General features: G+C 43.2%; 1 protein-coding gene across 1 annotated transcript in view; it reads left to right on the top strand.

Annotated features, from left to right (window-relative positions):
• The window catches only part of GAREM1 (GRB2 associated regulator of MAPK1 subtype 1), a 929,300-nt gene that overhangs the window by 445,129 nt on the left and 462,363 nt on the right, over positions 1 to 21,808 (top strand). Inside the window, exon 3 of the mRNA XM_069620978.1 lies at positions 1,513 to 1,643. Within this exon, the coding sequence (XP_069477079.1) occupies positions 1,513 to 1,643 (131 nt within the window). The remainder of the gene's footprint in view (positions 1 to 1,512; positions 1,644 to 21,808) is intronic.

Raw genomic sequence — 21,808 nt, 5'->3', positions numbered from 1 at the left:
ATCAGAAGAGGAAGAGTGGTTAAAGTTAGGGCTAGAGGTTTTGTGAATAGAGAGAGCAGGTGAGTGAGAAGAGGGGAGACATCGAGGAAAAGAGATGATGGTAAAGAATAGGGACTTGAAATGGTTTTGAGCAGAGGAGAATGATGAAAGAAGTAGAAGAGAAAGGAAGAGATAGTAAGAGCAGTGCCTGGTGAGAGCGGGGCTGTGCAATTATGTAGTTGGTACTCACAAGTAAGTAGCAGGACACAGCAAAGCAATAGCTCATAGGCTGGAGGAAAGGCTGAAGGGTGGCCCTCAGCTGTTTTCCCTTTGCTGGGTTCCTCAAAGCATGGAGTTAAGTGGGAGTTTTGGGGTAACTGGTCACCAAAGCAGAGCATACATCGACTCCAGATGCTTCTTGTAGGCCCCCCGACCTCTGCAGGCACCCTTGGGCAGATGCCAATGGTGTCTCTGGTGGTGGTTTGATGTTGCTCTCAACCCAGTTGAAGCCTCTTCTGGGGATGAAAGACCTTTCAAAGATGGTGGTTTTGGGGTCAGAGGTCACCTGAGCAGCCCATACATCGACCCTGGATGCTTCTTGTAGGTCTCCTGACCTCATGTGTACAAGGTTGGCACTCCAGTGATTGCATTCTCAACATGTACACAAGTCGCACTGCCAATTTTTGTACAATCTTTCTGGGTTCCAATATCCCATGTGGGCCCCCTGGCACGTCCTTGTGCTTTAGTTTAATGTCCATTGGAAGTTGTTGCAGCATTTAGGCCATGTGCTCCGTGCACACCCCTCTCCTCCCCAGGCCCCCTTTGGTGCCCTACTAGCCACCCCCCTGTCACCAAAAGCTGCCTCTGCTACTGGTCGCTGCTCTTCAACGTATGTGCACGTGTATGCAGTAGACATAACGGTAGTATGCAGCTTCACTGCCTGTGGCACACTGCAGAGCATCACGACTGAGTATGGAGATCTGCAAACTCCCTTCTAGCAGTTGTGGGACCGCATGTCTAGGGATGGTCTACAGGAACCGAGAATACGAATGTGAGGCTCTAGAGGCTCAACTAAGCCCCATGAGGACGAACGGCAGATGTGTGCTAATCATGTGCCATTATGCATTTAAGTCAAATATGTTCATTTAAAGCAACTCTGTTTTTAAAAAATAGCCTTTTGGACTCATTTACATATAAGAATATTATTTTAAGTAATTCTTTCTTGTGTAAAACATTTCACAAAACATTTGCGGTGGCCCTTCTTTGATGTAAGAAAAAATAACCATAGTTTTGTATTCTGCAAGCACCCGTAGTAACTAAAGGTCAGTCTTTTCCTATGTACAAATGAGCTACGGCTGAGTGTATAGAGCTGTAAAATAGGCTTTTTCCTGGTTCTCCTCCAATGTGCAGCGGCTTATTATAAACAGAAGCGGGGGCTGAGAGAGCCGGCGTACGTCATGAAGCAGGCCTGCTCTCGCCGTGCCGCCCACCGTAAACTCCACTAATGATTTCTGCTGTTTATGCTGTTTGCAGGTCAGTTCAAGCTGCTGGAGCAAGACCGGGACATCAAGGAGCCAGTGCAGTATTTCAACAGCGTGGAGGAGGTGGCCAAGGCGTTTCCCGAGCGGGTTCACGTCATGGAGGACATTTCGTTCAACGTGAAGGTAGTCCGGAAGGAAAATATTTACCGCTGTCTGCGAATGATTAAATGCCGAGGCTTTCATGTGCGACAAAAATGTGTGTGGGAGGAATGTTTTTTTTTTATAATACGCTGTCTAGCCCCCTAGGCCTCCTGGGTTCACTTTTTTTCAAAAATTCCAAGGCCTCTGCGTGAACATTTGATGCCCCACTGTTCCGTAGTGCACTGGTTTGGCACATTTATTTTTTACCTGGGTACATCGTCATTTGATGCTGAAATATGTACTCGTTTTTAATGACAGCAGCACTCCATTCTCTAACCTTCAAAGGATTTGATGTCATTTTTCTTCTAAACCACATGTTAAGTTGTACGCAACTTGAAGGCATAGTCTTCATGTATGCAACGTGTTGTATTTCACTGTGGAGTTCTTGTGTCATTTTTGTTTAAAAAATAAATGAAAGAGATGCATGTTTTTTTGCCACAACACAAGTTAACTGGTTCCACTAAAAGTTACAAACGAATTGGGCTATTTGTTGATATGTTGGATAACAACATGGGGTAAAATTGTTTGTGTCTTGTTGTTACTTCAGCACCTTAGTTTAGGCACTGTTCTATATCCGTGGCCACAATGTGCGCACCTCTCTAACTTTGTATTCCCCCGAGCAGATGAAAAGAGACGGTAAGAGGCTTGGCGAGTGAATGAATTCATTCGATGGTGGGTGACACCCTCCTCAAACGTGTGAGGGGAGAGGTATGCAATGTGTCGACTAGATGTGGCCTTGTGCATGGCTTGAAGAGGTGTCGAACTTCAGATTTGTTTGAAGAGGTAGGAGCTTAATCTTTTCCAAAATGGCAGCAAGTGTTCACATACCTCTCAACTCACCTGCTTTTGGCAGGTTTCACCTGCCACTTACTCAGCTCTCTCACCCGCCAAGCTCCCTACACGCCCATTGCAATCAATGGGCTTTCACCACCCGTCACATACAATGGGGCCATGAAAGTTTGGGAGCTACGTGTTCAATAGTAGATGAGTGAGTGCCACAGCCTACCCTAGAGTCATTTACGCTTTAGAATGTGCTTGCAAATGGCTGTTGTTGACATAGTTTGTGCTTTAATTCTTCCCTGAGATGAATATGCTTGTTTAGACAAACAAGGAGATAGTTACATTATGTGGTGTGTTGTACGCAATGTTTATGTATTTTATGTTTACTATTCGGGTATTTGAGCACAGATCTATCTTTGTGAAGCAGCAGAGCACTTTCAAGTCATAAGGGTAAGTACACGGCGAGTGGAGCACATCACTAGGGATCAATACTAGCGAGCCTTTGCAGTTAACAAACGGGGCAGGGGCAAGGCGATTCATTTGTCAACAAGGGATCTACAAGCAACCAGGGGAAGAAATGGGAGGAGCAGATCACCCAGTCTCAGGTTAGGCAGGGATTGAGGGTGGGTGTGGGCCTACATGTTAACGAGGAGCCATGCAAACCAATATGATAATTGAGAATAGGTTCTCTTGATGAAAAGGTGTTGGAGTTGTGATCCCAGTGTGTATTCTCAGCTGCGTCTTGCCATGGAATTCTGTTCAACTTAAGATTTTGCTGGTGATTTGTATAAGCACCCGTGTAGATCAACTTGGCCTCATTGAAGGCGCACTACAACAAAGACTACTGCAGCTGGCAATTTTTCTTTTATTATAGAGTGATAGTTACATTTAACTTAACACACAATACATATTCAGTAAAATAAAAAGATAAAATTACAAATCGTTCTATAAATCAAATATACAGACCTTAAAATCAGTTAGACATAGATGATGAAATTCCCTGCTTTTCCCATATACAGAATCATTAAGCCATTCCCACCACACACTTTACAATACTCTCCTGATACAAAATTCTGTAAAACATTTTAACACCATAGGTAACACATGAGTCAGAGTAACATTCACCTACAATCGGTAGGCAACTTGAGTAAGGTCATTTCTACCTCAGCCCATACTTTTGTTATAGCTAAAGTGCGAGGAACTGCTGTTGCCAGAATTACACCACAACCAGAAAGACTCCTCCCCGTATTTCCAATAGTTTTTCCATGTGCGTTGCTTAGTACCTCATGTAGATACTGGCAAATGCAGGGCAACAGGACACAGAATGCCTGGTGGTCTTGAGGGAATCTTGATCACCACAAGCACGGCAAGCACGGCACGTTCGTTTTTATTTTGGTATACCAACCATGCCCGCGGACTGCCAAAACATTCAATTTATTAAAGCAAAATAGCATGTCTAAGTTTGGGAGAAAGGAACTGATAAATGTACTGTTGAATTTTTTAAATGGAAAATACATCCTAGTTAAGGTACTCAATGACTTTAGTTTTCCTATACGGTCATGACTAAGAGACCAATCCCAATTTTCAAATCTCTTCTTGAATGATCTAATCAAAAGTTCAGTATTTCCCAGTCAGGCGTCCAAGCAATCAATTCAAAGAAACACTCATTAATCACTCTGAATTCTCCCATAAAACCTGATGTTTCAGTCAACATTGCATTTTTCGATGTCTCAAATAAAGCACAACTCTACGCAGAAGTAATTTTGATACATAAAATGCCTATCTTGAGATTGAAAAGGGATGCCAGCGACGTGAGACCTAATTCAACTCTAATTGCTTCAATAGGTTTGCGATTTGCATGCCCCATGGATTTCCTCCAAAACATCAGCCCAAGTATCTAAGTTTGAATAAGAAGTCTCTAATGCATAGGCTAAACCCACAGCCAGCGTTTGTCTATAAATTTGACTAATACCTGCAAGACTGTACCCAGCTGAGCGCTACACAAACTGCTTGATTAGAAGCATAGTGGCTATTCCCTTTTGATTTTCTTTTGCACAAGAGATCATCCTCACCCCTCCTTTCTCCTAAACTGTAACATAAATATATAGTTACTAACTCTTTGGATAGTACCTTCTCAGGTATTTACCGAGCTCCTGACTTTACATGCCTTAACAAAGCACATATACTTTTTTTTGTTTACCCCTTACTTTCAGAGCGTCGCATAATGTAGTACTGCTTGCACACAAGTACTTGTACCTACCAGGGTACTGTCAAACACTACATCATTCGTGTAAGTGAACAATCCAATAGCGGTATGGCCCAACTTAGGCAGTAACGTCCTAACAGCAGAAAATGCCGCTGCCAGGCCCGCGAGAAATAAGTTAAAAAGTAGAAGGGCCAGGATAGATCCCTGTCTTACCCCTCTTATGTCCACCGAGGTGGACAATTCACCACCATCATTTAATCTTATTCTCGCTTTGTTCTTATGCTGAAGCAATGTACGGGGTAGCGGCAGGCCTTCCGGAACGCCCATACCTGTACGTTTGGCCAGCAATTTCTTTCTCTCAACAGAATCGGAGGTGTGACAGTTTATTGAGAAGCCTCCCTCAACAAGGGGAGTTCCTTCCCTGCCCACTCAAGTGGTGACACAACAAACTGTTTAACAGATTCTTTTCTTTGGCCCCATCTCACACACATATCATGTCCCTTGGATCTCTCTTCCGTGAGATAAAAATAAGCCAAGAACCAGGCAGGTGTACACGAAATATATTGGCATTTATTTACATTAAAAGTAATAGAAATTAGAACTAAAATATCAACAGCCACTTTCTCCGTGGCATAACGCAATCAACTTCCCTCAGCATAAATAAATCACAAAAGTGAGTTAAAAAGAATGCAATCACAATTCTTAATTTCTGCAAATTTCACTTCACGAAATAATTACACTGATCAATAACAAAAAGGCTCTTATGTAATGTTGAGCAATTTTGATTTTCCTCAGGCTTAAAAGGTTAGCAGTAGGATTTCAAATACACATGGCAATTATAATTTTGCCCACACGTTTCTTTTAAAATAAACAGAGTGATTTATTGCTTTGTTTTTCAGACCCACCCCCGCACCACCTTGCTTTGGTTTATGTTGGGAAGTCAGACAGACAAATTGGAATGCTTTTGCGAACTCTGGATTTCAGACCCCCTTTACTGAAAGGCCTGTGTTGGGGAAGCTGAATAAAAAGTTTGGACTGATTTAAGAGCAAAGACACCAATCTTCCTTAAAGATGTCAGGGTCAGCTGGACAACAAGGATTACCCAATTCAATGGGTATAGTTACAGCGCACACTGGGAAGTGAGCTTTGTTCATTTCGAATTTTAACAAAATTCACCCCGTAGTGTTCTGCCAAATTTGGAATTAATCAAATTAATTTTTGTGGTTAAATAGGCAAATAGGCTAAGGATCTACAGTTTTGCCTCCCCGCCCACTATAAACGGAAAGAATTCAAGGCAAGCAGACTCCCCCACCTTTTGGTTTCACAGGGCTCAGTTCTACTTGCATAGCAAGCCTCTGTTTTAGGTTAAGGAAAGCCAGCTGCATCTCAGGGCTTCTGGAAAGATAGGGCAGGGGTCTGGACACTCCACTCTCAAAGATGGCCTCCCGCTCTCCACCATAGGGCCCAGTCAGCTTTGATGCGTTCCTAGAAAAAGACAGCTCCATCCAGATGCACTCTCAGCAATCTCCTCTTGTGTCTCCTTTCAGCTGTCAGATGGTAAGTTTCAGCAGCCTTCCTAATGGTCTGAATCTTGTCTGTCAGTTCCCGTCTTTCTCCTTTTTCTATGTCTGTCCTAGTGCAGTTCCCCTTACATAGCAGCGATGACACCACCAATTTTACAATCTTGGGGAAGTACCCTGCAATAATCCCTGCCACTAGGATTGGACAGTTAACCTTCTCTCTCCTCCCAAACCCAGCCTCCAAGTCAGGCTTAGTTTAGTGTCTGGAGCAACATATGGCCCTTCCCATTTGTCATCATCCTTTATTCTTCTTTTAACTTTTTTGGCAAACTAGTTATGTTTCACAACTTCATAATTTTACTAGCAACTGCCAGACTAAACATATTTTCTGGTTCGGCTAATCATGGGGAATTAGATATGTACATCAATCCACCAAATCTGTATCATGTAGCACGGCCATGTGGCACCTTTCTGCCATTTCCATAAAAAGCACAACAGTTATGAATATGTACGTCTTAAGCATAGCCCTAATTTCAATTTCAACTCGCTCACAAGCTCGCTCACATTTGGAACATGTTCAGATCAGCCAGAAAGCAAGTTTAACTGGCCATTTCAGTTCCCAGTGTCACAGGAAGATGAATTTTATATCACCAACATTGCCTGGAAATTATATAAAAAATGGTCCATAGATGAAATCCATCCGCCTTATGATGGCTGAGAAAAAGGCCTAAATGATAATAGTCCTTTTAAATAAATTGTGAATCTTCATGTGGGACAAATGGTCCTGCTCCCGGCGATTTGTTTTCACTGGGTCAGCCTGTGCCTTTATCAGTCTCCTTTGTGTTGGAATCTTGCTCTTTGAAGTGGGTGCCCCCATGTCACACATATTAGTTTGCTCCAGCCAAGGGTGACTTTTCTTGCAGTCCATGCTTCCAGAGCCAGCAGGTCTGGAGAACACTGAATTTCGACGCCTTTAACAGGACATTTTTATTGTGGTTGGTCATTAGATGGGAGATATGTCATCCAAGCCGGAAGTGGGAGAAGTCCTTGTGGAGCTTTGCTCACAGCCAGCAAAAGAGCCTGCCTTGGGCTGGCATTTTTTTATGAAGACAAAATTTCTCTTCAAATGTCACTGGAGTTTTGTGGGTGAAACATAATATACATTGCTGTTTGTCAACCCACACATCATGTTTTGTTTTGTTTTCTTGACATTTTACTGTGAGCAATGATATTTTTTCACTTTTACTTTTTGAAACCCTTTTTATTTTCACTCTCATGTGCAGGCCGTTTTTGTTTTCAATGTTTAAAAATCATGTTTTCCATGTGACGGGGATCTTTGATTCCTCCTTCGTTTGTAAATTAAAATGCTCCTTCCCCATGGGTAATAACAGGTAGGCCCCTTTCCACATGGCTTTTTAATTTTACTTGAAAAACAAAGGCCAGGCCATTTTTGTTTCAGTGTTTAAAATCCTGCTATTCATGTGAACAGGGCTTCTATTTGGGGTCTTTAAATGCACCCCACAGAGTCCACTAAAAAATCGACAAACCGGACATGGCAGAAAGGGGGATAGTTTCTTTCTTTCTAGTCTGTTTGATTAAATAAGTATTGGAATGTTATAACTCGTCGACATACCCCTCCTACATCCCATTTGATAGGGACTTAACACCTGCTTTGAGTCCATCCAATTATTCAAAACGTGCAAGATGAAAACTAGTGAAGATATTCCCCATTATGTCCAAAAATGGAGAGTAGACAGTAGTTTTCTGGATCAGATCTGTTTCCCTTATATACTCGAACCAGATCAGCCATGCACCATGATTCGGGAATCGCACCAGATCTAATCACGCTTTCAAATAGGTACTGCATAATGGATGCCCAGTTTGAGGGCTTCGGTTTTAAAACTGCATTATAAACCATGTCCGGGCAAGGGGCCAGAGACTGCTCGAAGGCATTTATTACATGGAATCCTAGTCAAAGTCCACTCTAATTCTCCTCGCATCAGGTGAAGGGTCGTTCTCTGCCTAAAACTTCATAAAAAACGTACAGCGGGTTACGTCACTTATACCATTAAGCAATGCTTCATCCTACTTGCCTTTATTTGTATTTATTTATGACTTATATAGTGCTTTACGCCAAAGCTCTGAACAGAGAACACACTTAACAGTACAATAAAATGCAGGGTTCAAAACTGCAAAAAGTTATTCATGGTTGTCATTCTAAGTGAAGAAGATGGGTCTTAAAAGTAGTACGAAATAGAGAATAAGAGGTAATGGAATTAAGGGATAGGGGAAGAGCATTACAGTGAGAAGGAGCTAGCAAAGTAAAAGAACGATATTGTGATTGGGCATAGGGGGGTCGAGGAACTGATAATAGAAATTGAGACTGAGAACGAAGAATACATATAGGGGAATAGAAAGAGACAAGAGGAAAGATAAGCGGGCGCAAGGCCATACATAGATTTAAAGACAAGAGAGAAAGTTAAATTTGAGATGAGAGTGAAATGAAGCTAAGCCAAGAGAAGGCAATGGTGGAGAAATTGGGTCACGAAGGGGAAAGAAGGTATAGGAGATTAAAAGAAGCATTGAAAACAAACTTTAAAGGGGCCAAGCGAGAGACAGGTAGTCCAAAGAGTGTGGCAGAGAAGTAGAATAATTCTGAAAGATAGGTGAAGAAATCAAAGGTTTGGTGGCATCATATGTAAGAAAAGGAGGAGATTTGCAGAAGTTAAACAGATGATAGCGACGAGCACAGGAAGTAATGGAGATGTGGTGAGAAAAGGATAGATCAGTATAAAGATAAAGACCAAGATAACGAGCAGAAGATGAAATATGCAGTTGTGAAGGAGGAAATGAGACAGAAGGAGGAAAAGGAGAAGGAATAGTATAAGCAGGGGGAAAAAAAGAGAACTTCAGTTTTCGTAGCATTTAGAATAAGAAAATGATCAGACATCCAGGATTTATCAGCTTCAAGATAAGAGGTAAGTTTATTAAGAATAGAAGATGAAAAGGAAGGAAAGGAAAAGCAGTGTACCATCCTGTGATAAAGTGGCAGAGAACAAAGCAACCCATCTGAGGGAAAACATGGACCCACGTGGGGGTGAAGGCAGCACAGAGCAGCGTATCAGTTGGGCCGGAGAGGGTGAATGGAAAAGACAGTAAGGGGCATGATTGATGGACGGCTCAGGAATTAAAAAAGAAGAGATGAGACTGATGGGTGCTTTCATCTTTTCATGAAAAAGAAGATCCGTAGGTGTTCGTGTGGGCGTACTGAGGGAGAGACTGGAGAGAAAGAGGAGTGCTTCCACGGCCAAGCGGGTGGCCGTATGACTAATCCGCGTTGGGGTTAGAATGAAGCGAGTCCAGTGGAGGTTAACTTGAGAGTGTATGTGAAGGAGGTTGTCAGTGGCGCATCAGAGAAAGGAGCCTGTCATGCCAACCACAAACCCGGAATGGAATCCAGAGTGGTCCGGGAGCCATAAGAAGAATTGACAGATTCACGCTCAACTGAAGCACAGAGTTCTCCCACGCCGACCCAACCCCTGAGTTTTGTTCCTGCCAGTGTTTGTTAACTAGGCGTTCAGCTCCAGGAAGGAAACTGATCCACCAGGAGCAGTTTGGACGTTTCTTCTGTTTTTGTTTCCGTTTTTCTACCAGCAACTGCAGAAGAGAGCCAGGCTGCTAGACAACGTCTCAGAGGGAGGGGGGGTCTCTAAAAGTTAAATATGCTCTTGTGAGCACATCGATAATCTGATGTGGTGTTTATTCCTATACCACCTTGTGACACATCCGCATCGAAATGATGGGATATTCCAAAAGATGAGATGATGGCAGCAAGAGGAGATGTATACAGAGAGAAAAGAAAAGGTCCTAAAACAGAACCTCGAGGAATGCTGTGAAGAGGTAGTGTGTCATAGCCTCTAAACGCCCACATTTTCGTGGTATTTCCTGAATTTGATACCATATACATTTCCTGCCATTCTTTATTATTACAGGAGGTTTTATATCGTTTTACTCAATTATGATAGCAGTTTTTCCTTTTTCTGATACAGGCCGCCTCCTCCATTGGGTCAAGAGATTTTCTTTTTCTTTCTTAAGTTTTGTCTTAATACTGTTTTGCACTGCTAATGGTCTTATCATATACGGATTCCTATTTGTTTTGTGTTTCCAGGAAACCATGTTAACAGAAGAGAGGTACCTGCCACTAAGAGGCAACCCAGCTAACTATAGCATTAGTGGAGTTGGGTAATAATACATATTTTTTTCCAAATTATTCATATATTTCGAGATGGCTTCCCAGTTTCTATTTGACCAACCTACTTGGATTTTAACAGCATTCACTGTAACTGCACCAACCCGGTCAAAAACCTGCTCAAAGGAAATCTTGTGTTCTACAAATGTTGTTAAAATGGCGTGATCGCTGTAACCATTAAATGCTACTTCCATGGACACTACGCTCTTAAACATATCCGAACAAACATACATATAATCAGTAGTGGAGGATGACTCGTTACTTCTCCACGTTGCAGAGGCAGGGATAAATTCTTTAATTTGACCATTTAACCCGCATAACTCTATTGCTGAGAAATTCTAACCAGCATCTTGCAAACTTGAAATTCCTCTCGTCTGAGCTTTTAGCTAATGAGGTTAGCATGGCCTTGTGATGTTTTACCTCTTAGTTTATGCATTTGGCATTCAAGTCCCCTGCTACAGCCACCCCAGCCTTTCTCTACTACCACTGGTAACACATACTCATTCACCACACCGGCACATACTGGAAATGATAGAATTCGATTGGCACAAATGGTGAGGCCTAGTATTCCCGTTCTTGCTTATCTTTGATAGCAAGTATAGCCAGTCTCCTGCAGAAGCACTATTTCTGCAGAATTTAATAATCCAAAAGAGCCATCACTTGTGATGAACAAGTGTGAGTGGCCTTTAGTGTCCCAGGATTTAAAAGAAAATGATTAGGACTAGATTTGAGGTGGGGGCAGAAACGAAAGGAGCCAATCCCAGTGGGATCTACTTGCTGTGTCCATATCAGTAATAGTTAATGTAGAGTTTGCACCAGAGGGCACTTGTTTGACCACTGCGCCAGTCGTCTCCTTCACTAATCTCATATGTGTTTACTGGGAGGGTAGAGCTGGTGCTTTTTTTGGCTCAAGGCCAAGATTATAACCACATTTTAATAATGATTCGCTATTAGATCTCACCAAGGAAACCACCTCCGAGGTATAACAGTGTATTCTAGACATAGGTGGCGATATATTATCAAGTTGCTCAAAATATTCAAAATCGGCGCTTCCGGCAGCTGGCATTATGTTCTTTTTATATTTCTGTAGAGATTAGGTAAGTAAAATGCAGCCAATCCGTTTCATATTCAATGTAAAGCTAGATTATTGGCAAAGGAAGGGGTTTTTTGTGCCATTTCTACTTTGCTTGGGAACTGCATAGCCTGGAAATAAGGTTTTCCCTGCTATTCATTTTGGGCCCTACTCTAACCAAGTCCAGGTTGAGGCCAGGAGTGCCCAAGAGGTAGCAGTTATTCCTTTAGGAAGGGCTCACCTAGAGCTTCTCTGTGAAAGAAGGGAGCCAGTACTTTACTGAATACACTCTTGCCCAATCCTGCACCAAAGGACCCTCCTAAATAAGTAGCAGAGATGTATTTAAGTACTGTCACAAGGGGAATTATAACAGTTCTGACTATTGGCATGGGACATGAGTGAAAGGCACACGTGATATATTTCATGATGCTGGCTACTATTCTGGGATACCAGAAGGCAGGGAAGAAAGTACTCCTACGTCCCGTCCCCTTTTATCCATCCTGTATGGGCGTCCCTCGAGAGAGACGGGAACAGAACCTATTTTCCACCCGAAAGACATTTCCCCTTTAAATGTATTTGGCATGTGGAGATCGGACAACCTTACCCCTGCCCACCAGCGGCACTCCTCAGTCCCCTTTTCTGCATCGACAGGAACAGACAGCTACCACCAGCGCTCCTGGGCGAGGTCTCAAGCCGCGTTATTCCACGTGCTTTCCCAAAAAACATTATCTTTTTCTCTTGCAGATTTGGGAATACCGTCCACCGGTGGCTTAGTTTGTCCCCGGCGCATGTCGGCCTCGATGAAGCCTTGGTGAAGCCCACGGATGGGACGGGTGCTCCTCGTGACGCTCTAACGCTCAGGTTGCTTAAACACAGGCTAGCGCGTTGGAGAGAGCTGTTCAACAAGACTCCTCCACAGAACATCAAGGACTTTGTTAAAGATTCCATGTTTCACTTCATGTCTGTTACTGAGAGCCGTTCATCTTCCTACTGTGGGTGAATGAACATTGTCTGGTTCGGGTGCACCACCTGGTTGAGGACCACGAAATCGAGCTCTCGGTTCTGCAATTTATGGGGATGAATCCTGTTTTAAGTTTGGAATGTGCTGCTTAACTCTGACCTTGGCTGGAGCCATGGTCTGCAGTTCTGTGCAGCCTAGTTCTGCTTTTCTTAGCTTCTCCTTCTTGTGGCTTGCGGCCTTATGTAACCTCATTATAGTTGTACTATGATTTCTCCAGATCTATACCATGCTACACTTCCTATAGGTTAATAGTCTTTTGGTCCTTCCAGGCTCCTTACAGGATCCTGTAATCCCATAGGGTTAGTTGCGATAAATAAGCGTCTGCAAGCTTGCTCTGCATCTCGTTGTTTGCCTTGCATTCAGCATTTCTGCACTTGGCTAATGTGAAAAATAATAAAAGCTTTTGACAGTATGTATATGTATCTGTCCTTTATCTACAGAACTGTGTAAGCATGTTCTTGGTGTGTGCAAGTCTATGTTCGTTTAACATTCATGAATGGCTGCAAGTGTGCTCTAAGACCACCAACCAGCCCATAGTTGGGGTTTGCCCAGAAGCACTTTAAGACAAGATATCAGGACATGTGAGATGGATGGGGGTGCAGATGAAATACTCCAACACCAAATCAATAATGACAACTCGACGGTTTGGCAAAGGGAGTCCGTTTAATGACGAGGACAAAAAACAGGGGGTCTCATGAACATCCGCGGAGGCATGATCTTCCTTCTCGCTTCACAACCCCAACGAACTTCATAAAAATCGTAACATTTATACTGAAAACTCATCATTTTGACGTGTAACGCTTAAAAGTTGGCATGCAATTCTATTGTTTCAGGAAAGGTAATTTTACCATAGATACTATATCTGTATATGGTAATGGAGTAAGGGGTTTGGGGAAACACTGTCGGGTGGGGCATCTAAGCCCTACCTTCAAACTAGCTACTGTAGACGTCACTAAAAGTATGGCATCTCCTTGGTTCTACTTACCATAGGACCCTAGATTACTTGGTCCCTTGTGATTGGGTTGGCACCAACCCCACCCGTACCTTTCTACTTTGCTTAGCAGCACGCAGAATAATGAGGCCAGGTGCAAGGAGTAAGTCTGTACCTCATCTTTCCTTCAATTTATGTTACAGCCATTCATCATCTTAGTGGCGTGTATCAATTACAGCCTTGTAGTTTGGCCTTGTGTCTGCCTCTTGGTCTGAGAAAGTTTAAGGAGGATGGGTACGATAAGACTCCATGCGTAGGTGTGAAAGGCTTAATTCTGATCGCTCAGCTGGTCACGTGGTTCAGACACTGTGAATTTGCCTCTTCTTTATTTTCGTTTCACCCAACAACTTTATTTTCGTTTCATCCAGTTTCTCTTTTGCTTCTTATCTTGACCCTTCAGAGCAGTATATTCTGTTCTTTCTTTCAATTAATTGTAGCCACTGTTCGTTCATCTTGACAGATATGACCTTGATTCTCTAGGCACGATTTGCCTCTCCTGAGTTTCGATTCTGCCGCTGCAGTCTCGATTTCGCCAAATATGAAACTCTTCTCGTGTGGCCTTTTAATAACCTTTTGGTTGATTCTGCTTCTTGTGCAAAGTGGAAATATACTTATATAACATACTTCTTTGACGTAGATTATGTATAGGGGTGCTTGCCGCACTATCTTTCTACTAAGCATAACAAGCTGCATGATTTTCTTAGCTTTCTTGCGGTTCAAACATATATACACGTGTAAGCTTGGTTGAATATCTTAATTTTGCTTGTGGCTTAAGCTTCTTACATTTGACAACGTCCTTTCACTTTAGGTCCACAGTATCCTTGTCTCATGGCGTTTCATCTCTTTACATCATTCTCTGGTCGTCATTTCTTATATATGTGGGTCAGTCCGGGTTCTCGTGACGTCACCATTCGTCTTTCATTAAGACCTTTTTGGTTGCTTTCGGGACTGTACTCAGACGATTTTCATTTTGTTTTATTGGTTGATATGGCTTCCTCAATGGATACCTTACTGTCCATTGTTTCCTTGGTACTGGTACTTCAATAGGTGCTGTTTTTCTGATAGGTACTGGACAGAGCACCACTGCGGCTCTCTGCTGGTTTATTTGCTCATCATACGTCACATATCTCGGTGTGAACGTTCCTGGCACTTCAAAATGGACGGTTGGGGCGTGGGCTATACTTGGGACCTCCTCTACACTCCCACACCCCTCTGGGCGATTCATCGACCAGTTTCCCTTCTTTCCTCAGTTTTTCCAGTTTCTCTTTTGCTTCATTGTTTGAGTCCATTCTTTCTTCGTCTTCTGAGTCTATACATGATGGTCTCTTTGGGGTCCATATCTTTATTACTCCTCTCAGGCTTCCTGCTGTTCTTACGTGCTCGTCTTTGTTCCACGTCATTAGTTGACACTGTCCATTTGGGCAGCAGTAAACCTATCTTCCCACATAATTTCTATGCTTCTTGGGATATTGAAACTTTGTTCCTTCTGGTGCGTAAATGCTGGCCTTCACAAAGTCTCTTATTTCTTCGTAGGTCAGGTCTTTGGGCTTCCAACCTGGCTTAACATCAATCATGATCTTCATCCGTATAGCTTTTTATGCAGTTTTCTGACACTGAGAGAATATTATCTTGATGACACAGAATCCTAGCAATATCATCACTAGCAGGGCTCCTAGGAACTTGAATGCATCTGCCATCCATTGTGGAACCCATGAGAATAGTGATCCAAACCAGCTGTCATCATCAACTTCATCAGTTTCATCAATCATCTGGTTCTGTAGTTTCGTCAGCATACCTGTAGCTTCTGTTAAGGTTCAATTTTCCTCGTTGTGAGAGGGTATGAATGTGCAACATGATTCTCCGATTTTTGCACAAACACCTCCATCCATAGCTGTGATCATGTCAAGTACATATCTGTTCTGGAGAGTCATCAGTCAAACTGCCCTTAACTCTTCCTTGATTGCGTTGAATCCTTTTATGGTCGTGTTGATGGTCTGCAGTAACTCCCATCTGGTTATCTGCAACCATTTAGTGTTTGCTCCAACTTGGAATCTTGGCATAAAAATTGTTGTGAACACTAATGATGTAAGGCTGAACAGCCTGTGTTCATATGGGATCGCATGAAAAGCTTCTTCTGATTTGGCAGAAAAGTAATTTTCTTTCTTCGTTCCATTCAGCAATTCCACAGATCTCTTATTCCTCAGGTGAGCATCTGCTTTTGGGAAACTGTCAATGCTCAGGTCACTCTTCAGGATCACCAATTCTGGAACATGGACATTCACTAGTGTGCATATACCTCCCCAGTTTTTCAGCAGCCTGATGTATGCATTTGATCCACATGCCCAATAATGATCCATTATTACTGAAGTTCCATGCACCATCCCTGGAGCATCAACAATTTGTCCACAGTTCTGATTCTCTCCCATCTTCCTTGTGCCATTAGTCCTGAAGCAAAGTTTCGGATTCTTCAACGGCATTATCTGCAAGGATCCCCCTCTGTCTTCGACCTATGTCAATAGTTTTGCAAGGTTTGGCCATAATGGCTTGCATATCCTTTGTGAATTTTCAATTGCTTCCTTGCAGGCTCCGAAGACCATCCATGCCCTGCAAATCGCTACCCCTTTTTCCCATCCATCTGGTGAAAGCACTGTTCCCCAGACTTGCATTTGGCCTCTGTTCTTCCATCCACGAGCCTCTTCTTGAGTTTTCCCTTGGACATTTAGCTTCTTGTTCACTTCCCATCTGATTTCACTCCAGGTTTCTCGTACCTGATCACATGATTCTTAGTATGAGCTCTGTTTCTTGTCTTTATGTCCTGGACATAATCATCTTCATCAGGATCAGTTGCTTCAGTTGCCCATTTCAATGAAGCACCACTCCACATGAACTGGCCTCTGGTCTTACACATTGCTACGTGTGAGAGACAGTGTGCTGTCTGGACATCAACCTCTACAGCTACGAAGATCTTAGACTTCCACATGCTATACGGTAGGAGTCCACAAACAAAACATTCCCCTTCTGAACTTCGTCTTCCAACTTCTTTCCTGTGCTGGTACCAAAGGTTGTTTCCCAAATGTGCTGTGCTGTCCAAGTAATCATTTAGTTCACTGTCGTCTCCGTGTATGCTTCTCTTAATCCTTAAGGTTTCCATGTAGTTTGCTATAACTACATCCCTGAATGCATCTGTATGGCTTTTCCTTGTTGGAGGATTCTCGGGTATCCTGGTCCATGGTGCAGGTATCTTCATCTGTGCTAGTCGAGTGGAGGAAAGCCTGATGATCCTTTCTCTTTCCTCTTGCCTCTTCCTGGCTCTGGCTAATGGCGGCTAAATCGATTCTGCTATCAGCTGTGCTCGTGGAATTTCCCTTGCTCTTTTTCTCCTTCATCAGTGTAGCATTAGGGGTGTTCATTAATGTTACTTCAGTTGGTTTCTTCTCCAACTTCTCTTGCATTCCTTCTCTTTTGGTCAAAAGTGTCTATATCCACTGTGTCCTTGGGCTAGTATATGGCTGTATTGTAGAACTTGTGTTGGTCCCCTTAACTGGAACATATGTGCTTGTTAATGTCGTCTCTGGTGGTTTATTCTCCACCTCCTTTTGTCTCTTCAGGGGGTCAGTTTTTTTCCCTTTGTCTTTTCACTTCACTTGTAGTGGAACCTCTCATAGTGGACAGTCTCTTCTTCCATGCTTCGGATTGTGGTTCTGCAGTTATTATAGGCCTGTCATGTGTGCATTCAATGTTTGCGTGCTTGTGGTTGTCAGTAACCTTTTTACATTCACACTCTGCCAACCCTGTCTCCGGCTTTTCGATTTGTCTGTTATCACAAGTGTGTGTGCGTGCGTGTGTGTGTGTCATTGCTAATCACATGCATCTCAAGTTCACTCACTCCATTATCAGATTTTCTAGGGACTGGAATGACTATGTAAGGTCTGGGTGCCTTCGTAGGTTTCATGTATGCAACATTAGGTGGATGTACTGGGATTGGAGCGCTTTGTACACCAATAAAAAATGCAGTTCTGATCATCAGCAACAGTAAAATAATGATAAATATAATAAATAAATAATTCCCCTGTATGTCCATCAGCAGCATTTACTTCCAGGAAAGGACGGACGTCTCTCCTCCTGGGGGAGGACGAGATTGCTGCTCTGTATACCCATCTTGATCATCTGTTGAAATATGCTAACTTTTAATATAACTTCTAAACAATATTATCTCTGGATTCTGTTAGTTCTAGTTGCAAGCTGCAGGTACTAAACAATTGTCCCCCTTTGTCTGAACACTGGAATGTCTAGTATTTCTGGACACAGTTCTCTTGTTGGGCTATGTCTTGTTGGGCTATGGGAAGTGTCAAAATCAAACAATAATTCAGTAACTCTCTTTACTGTGCATGTTCAAAATATATTAGCTCTCAGTCCATGCCTGTGATCTACTTCATTCCCGAAGACATGTTGTGTCCTTTGTCAATATAAAAATAAGAAATGAAATCTTTGGCACTGCTCTCTCTATCTGTCCCTCGCGGAAAGCTTCACAATCTCCTCAGGAAACTCTGGTGGAGATTGGAGAGTGTAATTTACACTACAATACCATGCAGGAGCATGCTTAGCTGGGTATACTTTGCTGGGTTTCTGATGAACGTGAGAACGTCAACATCGGCAGGTCTCCCCACAAGCTCTGGAAAGTCCTCAATTGGGCGAAAGAAGACATTGTTGGCCAATCTGCTATCTTCTGGTGACAGGGACATTTGCCTGGCCTTTGCTGAAATCTGGAAAGTTCAGTACTCACATTGAGTAGCTTCTACGATTTAGGTTGATGGGGAGAGTGACCTGGATGATGATGCCGTTCAAGATTATGTTCAAGCGTTCTGTGTTTGCCAGATCTCGAAGAAATGTTAATACATCAGTGTGTCTTCCGACAAAGTTTGGGTGCTCTTCAATTGGACAAAAAAATATCACGATGAGTGTATTCGCTTCTTCTTCTGCTTGGGACATTTGTTTTTTCCTCTCTGTATTCTGGAAGTAGGACGAACTGTCTGTTCGGCAATTACAGTAAGCAGCCCCCTTTATAGTCTTTTCGTTTTCAGGATCTCGAAGAACGTCAGTGACACTGGTCAAACTCCCCACCAATGACGGGTATGTTCTTAGTACTGGATCGAAATATGATAGTACATCTTTGGTGATCTCGCTACTGTGGGACACCATAAGTGATTCCGAATAAGGTCTCTGTGCGGAAGGAATCTGGATACTGTATTTTCTTCCAATTTTTGTGTCCTCGATCAGAATTTGGCATATCCTTTGGCATATCCTCAAGGCTCCAGTGTGCCTCAGTTCAAAATCAACAGACTGTGTTGCGGCTTCCACGTGCACTTTTCTTCTTCACCCTGCAACTAGGATCCACAGTGTCCGTTTAAAAAAAAAAATGTTTATGTCCTTATCCCCTTTTTTGCTGAGAGGAATGTCCAAAATGAAGCCACAACTATTGCACAAAAGTTTTCTGTCTTTATTTTTCTGCTGGTCAAGCGTCCTTCTTCCTCGTTATGGATCTCGTCTGCACGTGCTGTGGTTCTTCTGTGTAGTCTCTTCGCGCTGGGGTGCTGGCAGGGGGGCCTTCTCCGATGTATGGCTTGATGTCACCCAAAAAGATCCAAGCTCTTCTTCCTTGTAGCTTTACTGCAGAAGGAGTGTAGTCTTCCACTGTAAAGGGAGCGTTGAACCTTGGCTCGTCCCACTGTTTCCTCGTGTGGTTCTTTACTAGGATAGTATCTCCAGGCAAGATGGATGGTACACATAATCCTTGAGCTGTGTCTGCAGTAAGATCTCCTTCTGTGTTCCGTGCTGCCCTGCACCCTTTTCGTCGTCGCTGCAGCTGGCCTGAAATTACAGTATGGCAAGATGTCATGCAATTCAGGTAATCCTGCATTTTCAGACCCCAAGACTTCTCCTGTTGACTGGACATCACATCTAGCTCTGTCTCGGGGTGTCAGTGGAGTACGCATTCTTCTTCCTGTGGCTGTTTCGTGTGGAGTAAGATGATGGTCGGAACCGGGTTGATTCCGGAGTGCATACAGTGCTAAAGGAAGACAGTGCAACCATCCCTTTCTTAGAGTAAGCTTCAACGTGGCTATCCTTTCCTTTAATATGCTGTTGAGCTTCTCACATATCACGTTACTTTGCGGATGATACACCGACGAGAACTTGTGCTTTATACCAAGCAACAAGCTAATGTGCTCAAAAACTTCATTTACAAAGTGAGTCCCGAATCAGATCTCATGACTTCGCATACCCCCCACCTGAGGAATACCTCTCTCACTAGGAATTTGGCCGCACAGATAGAGCCTCGGTGTGTACATGGACCTGCTTCTATCCATCTAGAGAATGGCCACACCAGAACAATTGAATACCTGTACCTGTTACATACTTGAATCATATCAACGTAATCGACATGCAAGTGCTGAAAAGGCCCATTGGGCCTCGGCATAACTCCTCTAATTAGTTTTAGTGTGTGCCCAGCTGTGAACTGTTGGCAAATTATACAGTTCACCATAAAAAAAGCAACGTGCTCTCCTAAACTCGGTATGAACCAGTCTTCTGAGATTGTTGCCGCTAGATTCTCTTTTGTCATGTGTGCTGGATAGTGCAACTGCTCCAGCGTTATTTCTAACAGGGCTATAGGCATTACTGGTTTACCAGTGCTGTCTTGTCGCCACAATCTTTCGCAGGGGTTTAAAGAACACCCTCGCCGTTTCCATAAATTCTTCTCCTCCTGTGGTGCCTCCCCTTGGAGTTCCTTTAACTGCGTTTGTCCCATATTATTATAGATTGTGGGTTCATGACTTCAACATCCATGATTGTCTCGTTCTTGGATGCCATAGACTTGGCTACTGTGTCTGCTGCTTGATGTTCTTGTGAGATAAAATCTGTCCCCTTTGTGTGGGCGGCGCATTTCACGACCGCTATGCCCACTGGGAGCTGTAGTGCTCTAATCAGTCTATCCAATAGGGCTGCGTGCTGTACTGGCGTGCCATCCGCTCGGAGGTAGCCCTTCCTTTTCCAGTGTGCTAAGCCTGCATGCATTGTTGATGCCACATAAGCAGAGTCACTGTACACTGTTACTTCCTGGTCTGCGTGATTCTCAACCGTGAGTATCAACATTAATAATTCTGCAGCTTGTGCTGAATAATGAAATGGTATTCGTGCACTAAGAAGTACTCGAAATTCTCCATTTGCTGTGTGCTTCATCACAGCGACGCCTGTATATCTTTGCCCATCATTTTGATCGATTCTCGAAGAACCATCAATGAAGACAATTTCTCCTGCTGCCAATGCATTTTCTTTTACTCTGGGAATTTCATCATAGAATTCTTCATAATTCACACAGCCATGTATTGGCTCTCCTTCAATCACTGGCTCGGCTATGAACACAGCTGGGTTCACTATTTAGCATCAGACTTTTTTAATTGATGGATTTGATATAACTTCATAAGCAGAAGCTCTCTGAGATGTCGTTGTGCCCCTCAGTTTCTCTAGAATAGCAAATAGCGAGTGCTCAAAGTACAACGTCATTGAGCATCCCATTACAATGGTAGTAGCCTTCTCAATGGCAAACGCTGCAGCAGCTAAACTTTGTCCGCAAGGGAAATGACCTCTCATCACTGGGTCCAAAATTCCACTATAATATGCTAGGGGCTTGTACTGCAACGTGGTTCTCTGTGTAAGTACTGCCGTCACAACGTTGCCATTCGTGTGTGAGAACAGGTAGAATTCCTCTGCATAATTGAGTATCCCTAAAGCTGGTGTCGTGCAAATGGCTCTTTTGAGTTCAGCAAATCCCTCCTCCATGGTCTCGGACCATTCAATCTTTCCTTTAGTCACTTGTGCCTTCTTTAGGGCCTGAAGCAAAGGCTTGGGGTGCGACCTGTAGTCAAAGAAAAATGCCCTGACATAATTGCAAAGGCCTAAGAAACTCTGCATCTGCTTTACCTTGTACGGCTTGGCTGTGTTTAGTATGGCTTCAGCCCTTTCTGGGGTAACTCTTTTCCCCTCCAGAGAGATCAGCTGACCTATGTATAGCACTTCTTGTTGACAATATTGTAACTTCTCTTTGTCAACCTTATATCCTTTTTCCGCTAATCTAGTTAGTAGCTGAACAGAATCGTGTCTGCATTTCTCCTCTGTCGTGCTGCAAATTAAGATGTCGTCCACATATTGCAAGACAACACTTTCCAATGCAATATTGCTTAGGTACATCTGCAGGACTCTGTTAAAGATAGGTGACTCAAAGTACCCCTGGGGTAACCTCGTGCTTTTCAGA

This window comes from Ambystoma mexicanum, chromosome 5q (genome assembly GCF_040938575.1).
Source record: "Ambystoma mexicanum isolate Mex_15411 chromosome 5q, UKY_AmexF1_1, whole genome shotgun sequence".
NCBI lineage: Eukaryota > Metazoa > Chordata > Amphibia > Caudata > Ambystomatidae > Ambystoma > Ambystoma mexicanum.
This window is presented reverse-complemented; position numbering and strand designations above follow the sequence as displayed.